The sequence below is a fragment of the Fundulus heteroclitus genome, chromosome 19, assembly GCF_011125445.2.
Source record: "Fundulus heteroclitus isolate FHET01 chromosome 19, MU-UCD_Fhet_4.1, whole genome shotgun sequence".
Classification (NCBI taxonomy): Eukaryota; Metazoa; Chordata; class Actinopteri; order Cyprinodontiformes; family Fundulidae; genus Fundulus; species Fundulus heteroclitus.
Genome location: NC_046379.1, coordinates 1 through 10844, shown reverse-complemented (window position 1 = coordinate 10844; position 10844 = coordinate 1). Strand labels below are relative to the sequence as shown.

Here is a 10844-nt window from a genome sequence, read left to right as displayed (position 1 = left end):
TTTAATGCGCTTATATGTTGAAATAACAGACATATGTCGCAGTAAAGAGAATTCAGATCAAACTTAGTCTGGAACACCACAGTGCAGCAGCGAACACAGTAGCAAAAACAGGAAGTGATGTATTATGAAACTTCCTTTTTTGATTAGTTCATGTTCAACACTTTATCTAAATAATGTGAAACTGAGGTATTTTTGCCAAAAAAAAAAAAAACAATTAATGAGAAACTCCTAGTGGAAGCTACAGAATATTGCAAGTCTCTGTAGCTACTGGGGGGAGGGGGATAGAGCTTCTTAACAGTCCAATGTAACAATTTGGAGGCAACCATATTTAATACTTTTCCATAGCATGCATACTAATCTGAACATTTCCTTCAATTAGGATACTGCCTGGTTTATGTTTTCTAACTTAAAGAATAAATAAGTTTTATTGTTTTATAAAATCAAGCTGTTGTATAAACAAAGGTGTCACAGACCAAAAACCACAAATCAATAGTTTTCTTACCTAAATAAATAATAAAGAAAGTAAAGTCATAAAGAAAATAATCTGTTTTACCTAATGATTATGTCATTAGTCATGATTGGATAATTTCTGCATTTTGTTTTGTGTCATTTGAAGTATTCATAAAGCCATAAAGTTGATTGACAGGTTGTGGCTCTGAAATGATTTCATCTCTATGGAATCCAACAGAACATGCTGGGCTTGGTGTGCATGCTTTGGTTTAGCGTTGTTGGTTAATTGGTGTTCTCCACCCTGTGAAGGCCTTACTGCATCTTTAAGGTTGGCTCCTCACTTTCCTCAAGCAGAGCGAAGGAGACAGACAGGTGAGCTCCTGCTGCAGATCTCCATTCATTTGTTTAACTTTATAGCTATCGTTTAATCCCTAACAGAAACTCACTGTCAGTAAATATCATGCACTCATAGGTTTTTATTTTATTTTCAGCAACTATTTTATAAAGCACGCTTTCTAGATATCTTTTTGAATGTTTAGATTTTTACCAAGATGTTCCTATAAATCTGGAAGCAGACAAAATGAATATTAGTAACGCCATTCATTTTTAGCAACAGTGATGCATTTGAATGAAAAAGGAAAACGCATATTTTGCTATCTCATTGGTTTGTGAGAGAAAATTAACTGATTGGCAAGTTGATTATTGATTATTTCAGAGAGAAATAAATTGTTAGTAAAATGTTAACCAACGTAATAATAATTGTTATTATTGTTAAATTTTATATCTTAGGATTTCAGACCTTTCTTTTTAGTTTGAAATGCGGTTTAAGTAAACTAAGGAAATAGAGGATAAGCGGTGCTTTATCGACCCACCATGGGAGGGCCGAGAACTTTGTCACAAGTTCTACTTCTCTCAGCGTTTGGGATCGGTGAGTAGGGCCCAAAATTCAGCCAGTATATAAAAACATTTTTTAAGTAGAAGAGTAAAAGTACTTATAAATCTCTTTTTATATCTGCAGCATTTGTCTCATCTACAGTCTCTGTGACCGTAAGTTTTTGCCTTTTTGTCTTGCAAAATTAAAACATTGTCATTTTCTGAATTAATGTTCTGTGTTGTAATTCTTTTTATAGGGCAACACAACACAAGGTATGAACATGTTCCACTTTAAAAATAGAAGATATTATTTTAGCCATGAATAAAATAAAATAGTCAAACTAATGCTGTTTTAACTTGTTGTTGCATTTACTGGTTTGGGTTTGCTGACAACAGAAAACAGGTCAGTAACAACTTTCTCAAAAAAGTGCCATTCATCAGGAATTCCAAAAAAGTTGAAAAACAAAACAACTGGAAAAAAGGTCCAGTTGTTTAGTTTTTCAACTTTTTTGGAATGATCTGGATGACTGAGAATCTTCACCAGCATTCATCAGGAATATTATTGCCGTTTTATTACTGAAATGTATTTCTGTGCTTGTTTTGTTCCTGAAGCACTTCTTCCACTCCAAGCACTGTTTCCAAGGAATCATGCCGAGGAGTGAACCTGCAGGATCCGAGTCGCAGCGTAGGCATCCTCCTTTAACTGTTGATAATCGACTCCCTCTTGTGTTCACGTTGCAACATGAACACTTTTCATACTAATGTCCGTTTCCATTGCCAGATATTTGCTGCTGTGGACTCATTGGTAGGGGAGCTTTCTTGTAAAAGGAAGGAAAATGCAAGCCTATCAGAGGACTCCTTCGTGGAAGTGGAACAAAACATCCGACGGATTGTTGAGTCGTCTATAAAAGTCTTTTTAGACCTGGTAATTGGGTTAATTCCTTCTTTCCTAATGTAATGTTCAACATATCTATATAATCCAGAGCATAATTATTTGGGTCCTAAAGATTTTAATGACATTTGCTGTATGACAAAAGCCTTTTTTGCCGTTGTCAAATATCAACATTGTTTCATTACAGGGCACCAATGAATCTGGCTCTGATGTTTTGGAACAAATTGGAATCTTAGACAACCTTGATGTGGAAAACTACAAAGACCCATCATTCATCAGGCTGTGGTTCTCTCTGAAGATGACTTTTCTGTTGCCCTTTGTCAATGAAAGGTTCCTCATCCAGCTTGGCAACAAGAACTTCAGCTGTGGTTCCTTCCAAGAACTGTAAGCGACTGTAAATCTAGCCCAAACTGTTGTGTTCATGTTTTTATCATCAGTGAGAAAAAAAAGCAGGCCCAATGATCTACTGCTAATAAAGTTAAGGTTATGTTTTTTTAGGCCCTGGCAGGAAAAAAAAAGCTTTGACACAGTGAAAATGTCCACTTAAGTAATGCCAAACCTCATGAAATTGTTTCTTTTTAAACAGGAGAAACACACGGGGGAAGGCTCTGTAAAATATTTTTGTTGTTGTAAAAAACAAAATCACATTTACACAAGAAACAGATTAAATATCCAGAACAAGAACTGATACATTCAGTAAACAGTATTGTTCAATAGATTTGTTGGGTTTGATCTATATCTTATAGTTATATTACTATAAGAGAAGCATAAAAGTTTTCTAATTTTCAGACATGCTAATCATAAAAAGAGACATTTGCAAGATGTTTAGCCTAAAAGACATTTTACATAAGCAAAGGGCTGTTGGGTCCACTTTTTATAAGGGATGTGACGCGAGAGCAACAGTTTAAAGGAGGTTAAAAGGTTAATGTTTTAACTGGTAAATTAATTTTCACTACAAGCATCTCACCGGCTGTGCCGACTTTTTGTTCAGTGTTGTCCCTAAACAGCGAATGGTGCACAACGTGAGAGCTGTCTCCATACAAGGAGTGTAAAACTTCAGCATGTTTTGGTCAACCTCACAAGAATCTGGCTTTTTCACCATTCTGGAAAACTCCTTACCGCTGGTCTCACCTCAGTTCAGTTCAGGGTGTTGTCAAAGCTCCAGTTCACAACAGACAATCTCTCAAAAGTTTATTTACAGAACAAATTGGTCCAATATAGATTAAACCACATTCAGTAAGAAGGTTTTCAAATGACTCCAACTTAAATCTTTTATTATAATATACGTATACTGGGACTGAATTAGACTGAGTTGATTAAAATGTGCCAAAATGTTTGTTTGTATGACAAAAACCAGAAGACTTTCAAATCATGCAAATATGTATCTTAAATGGTCCACTAAATCAGGGGTTCCCAAAGTGGGGGTTGTGAAATGAGATGTCACAGAATATCCTACTTTTAATATAGCAAATGTATGCCTTTAGTTGTGGAAAAAGATTTTTTTTAAAAGCTTGAATATTTACAACTTTTAGACATTAGAGAACATCCAAGTTTTTTCTTGCAAATGTGTGAATTCTTTTGTGGAAATGTACGCTTTCAATAATTCATTTTCGTTATTGTACAATGGCCCTAATATGATTTATTTGTGGAAATTCTCAGAATAAAGTCATAATAGTTGGTGTACAATAATGAATAACATTGCAAAAATAAAGTTGTAGAAGAAAGTCATAAAATTACCAGAATAAAGCCGAAATAACATGAGAACATAGTTCATAATATTATAAGAATAATGTCACACAATTGTTTGCACATTGTTTCAAAGTCCTGATACAACCAATAATCTGATGCTGATGTTCTAAAATGATTTAGTATTTTCTTATTTGTAAAACCAATGCCAAAATATAACTTTACAAGATGCTCAACATTCCTTATTTTAACACAGGGGAACCACCACGGCCCAACAGGGGGTCGCCAGTCTCTGGCCCTGTTATTTCAGGGGTCGCAGGCTGAAAAGTTTGGGAATCCCTGCTTTAGAATCTTGCATTTGAAAAATATACTCCATAAAATTACTGCCATTAGGTTTACAGTAATAACAACTATTAGTTAAATGGTAAGGGGCAATTCACCTAAATGTGAAACATAAGTCAACAAAATAATTCACTTTGTACAAACAAAAATGGTTGTTCAACCCATGCTACTCATATGATCTTTTTGACTGAGGAGTTATTCTGAATGTTAGGAGGAATAATAATAATGTCTTGAAATAAAGTTTTCTAATTTATATTACCAAATAATGTTTTAGTGTGAAGTCTCTCAGTGAAGGAATCGAGCCTTCTCAGACGACGAGGAAGCAACAAATCTACAGAAACTTCATTCTGGGGTATCTGACCAGAAAGAATTTGGAAGGTAAGAAAAAGGGATGAATGTTAAATATTTAACTACCACTTCTCCCAGAAATGATAAAATTAAAAAACAGATAAACAACGATAAGATTGTGCATTATTAAGGGCTGCTAATAGAGAAAAATCGTACCAGAGAATCTGATGAAAAACATTCTGTTGTTAGATTCAAGTTGTTGTTTTTTAAATTCCTGACTGTTTAAATTCAAATAGAACCTGGATGCATAGAAAATGTAAACGGAAGTGAAGACTGGGTGGAGAAAAACTTGAAGAGCTTTTTGGTCTTTGCAACACTACAGGAGCTTAAAACTATCAACAGCAATTTTTCTACCGTAAGTAAACTTTTAAAACAAAAAAGAACGTCTTTGAAAAATGTTTTTCTGAATCTCAATCAGATTAATTTAAAATTATTCTCTGCTGCCACAGAGAGACGTGTTGGAAAAGCTCTCACCACGACAGAAAGCAGAACTGATACTGGATCCAGAAAGTGATGAATCAGGGGATGTAGACATTGTCAGAGAAATTATAACAAGTGTGACAAAGTCTGGGAATGAGGAGCTACTCACCCAATTTTTCCAGGATTTCACACAATTAAGAAAACAGGTATTGAATTCATAGTGAACTCACATTTGTAATCTACCCTATAGATAGAAACAAAATTTAACAAAGAAAAATAAAGGAATGGTAACTTTCTGTGGGAAAAACAAAGTTGTCAAAAAAGTGTAACTTGATAGAAGAAAGAGCAAAAAAATAAAAGATAAATGTCGAATGGACTAGTTTTATGTCATTGCGAGAAACTTGTTATTTTTGTATCACCTGAGCTAAAACTTGGATCTGTTTCTTTGCAGACAAACACAACCTTCATCCAAAATGTGGCTGTACGAGAGACCATCTTAAACCTGACTTTGAACAGCCTTGCTCCTAAACTTGCCTCCTTTGAAGCAGAAGACTACGAGCTCTGGTTCCAAGTCTATCTGTCTCCTGTGATAGCAAGCATCCATCCTGACAGCCTGCGGGTGATACCCAGTAACATCAGCTGTGAATCCTACAAAGCTATGTAAGACATGACCCTTAAGACAGGAATCTGATTTTTTGTTGGGTTTGATCCATATCAAACTATGGTTCCATACCTGTCCCTATAATGAATGTTTTCTCCTTTTCAGAGTCACTGGTCTAATGCAAAGCCTGAAATTCCTGCCACTGGGCATTTCAAAGAGCGTGAGATCTAGCTTGGCATCAATACAGAAGACCTTCCCAGGTACGTGTGGAGAAAGCTTTGCTGACCAAGTACCTTGAGAAAAGCCCAGTACCACTGGTAGTTTAAAATACATATTGACGGTATGTCTACTTTCTGTTTTCTTTCCAACAGCTTGTGCAGAATTTGATTCTTTCAAGGTAAGCCCAGGTTCAACAGTGCATTACACAGTATATCTACACCATGCCATGTGCATTTAAAGGACTAAATTGTCCTGCATTTCAATTGTAACAGTAATGATACAAAGGTTTTCTCCTTTTGAGTAGCTTTTACCACTAATCTAACAATTGTTGCTTTGTTTATCCTCAGTGCAAAGAGACACATGCTGATGGTAAGTCTGCTGAATATGGCTCGTTTAGAAATTGATGAAAATGCCGAATTGGTCAAATACCATCATATGACGCACAAATCTGTTGTTTTTTTTTTTACAGAAATGCTCATCTGCTCTGGGGTAGACAGGTAAGAGCCTGGCCATCGTATATGACGCTGACTTAGCAAATAAGTTTACAAAGTGTAACTAAGGTTGCAATGTTTTCTCATTACTCTACACAGCTCCAAACTCCAGACAACACTGGAAGATGACAATTCCACTTCAGCCGTGTGCAATTTTACCAGTCATTGAACATGCCTGTGCCACGGTAAGATGCTCATGTGCAAGCTATAAGACAAGATTTTGATCTTGGCTGTAGTATATTGTGGAAAAAACAACACATTCAAAGTTTGCTTTTCTTCTTTAGCCAACAAACCTCACAGCAGCCAACCTGGCCACACTCTTGAAATGCTCTGTGGAAAGCAACGCACCATATGTGGTGGAAGTTTGGCAGCTTCTTTTCCAAAAAGCATCTTCCGTGCTCCAACAGGCTCTCCCACTGTTCGCCACCATGGTATATCCAACGCAATCAATTCGAAAATACTCTAGGCTTTTTGCTGTTACTTCTACATCCAACTGATTTATCTCCCATTTCTAGGCCCCCACCACCATGAACTCTGCCTATTCAAATTCTCTTGATGCTCTGGGAGAAGTGGTAGTTAAAACCCTCACTCAGGATCAACTGAAGAGTGAGGATGCCATTAGAAGTCGGTTCCAGACAGAGCTGCGTCCGTTCCTGGCCTCTCCGTCAACAAATTTCCTCTCCTGCCTTGGCTCATACAACTTCAGCTGCCAGACATACCAGATTGTGTAAGTAGATGCCAGACTTACTGCATGACCGTACACACTGTCTGAAATAAACCTGCAGATTGCTTTGAAGTTAAAATCCTTTGCTCAAATTTCAGCATCGAAGCATTCAGCAACCAAAGCTCACTGATGGACAACAAGAGAAAGCAAACAGTCTTCACTCATCTCATCCAACCGTTCCTTTCCAGAAAAGATTTGCCAGGTAAAGGCAGGCTCCCAGGTCCTCCTTGGTAATGTCTTGATTGCATGTGGTTTAAACAAGGCAGGGTTCTGACTTCCTGTCATTTTGCAGACCCTGGCTGTGTGTCATCTGCCAATGGTAGTCAGCTCTGGCTACAAGCCAACCTTGGAAATTTCTCAGAATTTGCAAGCATAGAGGATTTGCAAGCCCTCAATCCAAACTTCTCCAGTGTGAGTGTAACTAGCAGAGTTGCTTGGTGTCTTGGGGCTCTACGGACTTTTCTGCCCTGAAGTTTTAAAGTTACGTCTACCTAAATTCTCGTTTTCTACCTTTGCAGGCCCAAGCCTTGTCAGAACTGTCTCCCTCTCAGGTAGCACAGTTACTGCTGAGCTCAGACATCTCAAATGACACCAAATTGATTGATCGAGTCTTTGACCGACTGGAGGATGGAAACGCCGTTGACAACGTGGATCAATTCTTTACAAAGCTCACAGAGCAGGAGAAGGTAAGCTACACCATCAAGCGGGATAGAATCCCTGTTTTAGAAACTGCACCTAATGGCAATGAAAGCTGATTTGTAGCCTCCAAATTATGAAATGGCAATAATTCATCCAGTTCTACTGTTTTTGCAAGCTTGGACAACTAATGTATGTTGGACTTGCTTCAGAGAAACTTAGTGGTGTTGGATTGCTCTCTTGTCCTACTTTGCCAGGTCCCCGAGTTCCAAGTTGACGTGAGGGATCGCATTATGAACAGGACCTACATCATCGTCAGTCCATCTTTCCCAAAGTTCACTGAAAATGACTTTTTTGCTTGGTTTCACATCAAACTGGTCCCTGTCCTTCCAAGTTTCACTCCACAAATGCTCCAAGGTGTAACTACCAGCGTGAACTGCACAAACTATCATGTCATGTGAGTTGTATTTTAAGAACAGCCAGAGTTGAATGCTCCAAGCTGCAGAGTACTCTTAAGGGACTGTGTCTGAAAGACTTGTTCCAATCTTTGCAGTGTGAGTGGGGTGGGCAAGGTTGTCTCTGCAATACCTCAGCAAAGACTACAAGCCATTGCAGATGTTTTACTCAAATACCTGAAAAAATCTGCTGCTGTCATCAACCTACCAGGTACGTCTCCCATATTAACATTGTGTTCACTTTGCCAAGGCTTTGTTACAGGCTTAGAAAAAAAATTAAAACAAAAAATGGACAAATCCTTTGAATACCCAGAAGTTTAAATGTGTATGTATGTGCCTCAGTTTGCAGGCAAGGAATCGACAATGATGCCCAATGGGTTGAAACAAACCTGGGTCCATTTTCTCAATACACAACGTATTCTGAGCTCAAATTCTTCAACCTCTCTCAGGTAAGAGACATCCTACTGTAGATGTCTGCAAAAGCAAGAACAAAATCTCCACTTTGTGGCGGGTCCACACACGGCTTGGAGTGTCAGGTCAAAGAGAAAAGAAATTCACATTTTCTCCTTCTTTCTGTCACCAGGGAGCACTTTTGACCGTTCTATCACCAACACAAAAAGCTGAGCTGCTAACGGATCCAGACAGCGGTGCCTTGGAGGACGCCACCCTTGTGAAGGAGGTGCTCACAAACTTGACAGAGTCCGGGGATACAGAGCAGCTCGCTCAGTTTTTACAAGAGTTCACAACAACCCTCCAGCAGGTAAATGCCAAACGGGAACTTTGACACATTTGTCCCAATGTCCTTGTTGCCGCAAACCCCGCTGATCATTTTGCAGGATTTTATTGGAAAGAAAACTCCTCCTGAGCTACAATTTGGATCTGTTTCTTTGCAGACAAACACAACCTTCATCCAAAATGTGGCTGTACGAGAGACCATCTTAAACCTGACTTTGAACAGCCTTGCTCCTAAACTTGCCTCCTTTGAAGCAGAAGACTACGAGCTCTGGTTCCAAGTCTATCTGTCTCCTGTGATAGCAAGCATCCATCCTGACAGTCTGCGGGTGTTACCCAGTAACATCAGCTGTGAATCCTACAAAGCTATGTAAGACATGACCCTTAAGACAGGAATCTGATTTGTTGGGTTTGATCCATATCGAACTATGGTTCCATACTTGTCCCTATAATGAAAGTTTTCTCCTTTTCAGAGTCACTGGTCTAATGCAAAGCCTGAAATTCCTGCCACTGGACATTTCAAAGAGTGTGAGATCTAGCTTGGCATCACTACAGAAGACCTTCCCAGGTTTGTGTGGAGAATGCCTTGCTGACCAAGTACCTTGAGAAAAGCCCAGTACCACTGGTAGTTTAAAATACATATTGACGGTATGTCTACTTTCTGTTTTCTTTCCAACAGCTTGTGCAGAATTTGATTCTTTCAAGGTAAGCCCAGGTTCAACAGTGCATTACACAATATATCTACACCATGCCATGTGCATTTAAAGGACTAAATTGTCCTGCATTTCAATTGTAACAGTAATGATACAAAGGTTTTCTCCTTTTGAGTAGCTTTTACCACTAATCTAACAATTGTTGCTTTGTTTATCCTCAGTGCAAAGAGACACATGCTGATGGTAAGTCTGCTGAATATGGCTCGTTTAGAAATTGATGAAAATGCCGAATTGGTCAAATACCATCATATGACGCACAAATCTGTTGTTTTTTTTTTTACAGAAATGCTCATCTGCTCTGGGGTAGACAGGTAAGAGCCTGGCCATCGTATATGACGCTGACTTAGCAAATAAGTTTACAAAGTGTAACTAAGGTTGCAATGTTTTCTCATTACTCTACACAGCTCCAAACTCCAGACAACACTGGAAGATGACAATTCCACTTCAGCCGTGTGCAATTTTACCATCATTGAACATGCCTGTGCCACGGTAAGATGCTCATGTGCAAGCTATAAGACAAGATTTTGATCTTGGCTGTAGTATATTGTGGAAAAAACAACACATTCAAAGTTTGCTTTTCTTCTTTAGCCAACAAACCTCACAGCAGCCAACCTGGCCACACTCTTGAAATGCTCTGTGGAAAGCAACGCACCATATGTGGTGGAAGTTTGGCAGCTTCTTTTCCAAAAAGCATCTTCCGTGCTCCAACAGGCTCTCCCACTGTTCGCCACCATGGTATATCCAACGCAATCAATTCAAAATACTCTAGGCTTTTTGCTGTTACTTCTACATCCAACTGATTTATCTCCCATTTCTAGGCCCCCACCACCATGAACTCTGCCTATTCAAATTCTCTTGATGCTCTGGGAGAAGTGGTAGTTAAAACCCTCACTCAGGATCAACTGAAGAGTGAGGATGCCATTAGAAGTCGGTTCCAGACAGAGCTGCGTCCGTTCCTGGCCTCTCCGTCAACAAATTTCCTCTCCTGCCTTGGCTCATACAACTTCAGCTGCCAGACATACCAGATTGTGTAAGTAGATGCCAGACTTACTGCATGACCGTACACACTGTCTGAAATAAACCTGCAGATTGCTTTGAAGTTAAAATCCTTTGCTCAAATTTCAGCATCGAAGCATTCAGCAACCAAAGCTCACTGATGGACAACAAGAGAAAGCAAACAGTCTTCACTCATCTCATCCAACCGTTCCTTTCCAGAAAAGATTTGCCAGGTAAAGGCAGGCTCCCAGGTCCTCCTTGGTAAT

General features: G+C 38.8%; 1 protein-coding gene across 1 annotated transcript; it reads left to right on the top strand.

The window, feature by feature from the left end:
* Positions 1–231: 231 nt before the first annotated feature.
* LOC118567052 lies at positions 232–5362 on the top strand. The gene is made up of 11 exons (XM_036151066.1): positions 232–822; positions 1240–1378; positions 1469–1497; positions 1581–1596; positions 1720–1726; positions 1936–2008; positions 2105–2248; positions 2403–2599; positions 4518–4621; positions 4828–4946; positions 5041–5362. Exons 2-11 carry the CDS (start codon positions 1324–1326, stop codon positions 5230–5232), a joined length of 936 nt encoding a protein of 311 aa, XP_036006959.1. The 5' UTR covers positions 232–822; positions 1240–1323; the 3' UTR covers positions 5233–5362.
* Positions 5363–10844: the final 5482 nt, after the last annotated feature.

Bases quoted from the DNA above. Each gene is read 5' to 3' on its own strand.
- LOC118567052 (XM_036151066.1), top strand. From the start codon at position 1,324: ATGGGAGGGCCGAGAACTTTGTCACAAGTTCTACTTCTCTCAGCGTTT. The intron at 1,379-1,468 runs GTGAGTAGGGCC...TTATATCTGCAG, and splicing joins TCTCTCAGCGTTTGGGATCG to CATTTGTCTCATCTACAGTC. The intron at 2,600-4,517 runs GTAAGCGACTGT...ATAATGTTTTAG, and splicing joins TGTGGTTCCTTCCAAGAACT to TGTGAAGTCTCTCAGTGAAG.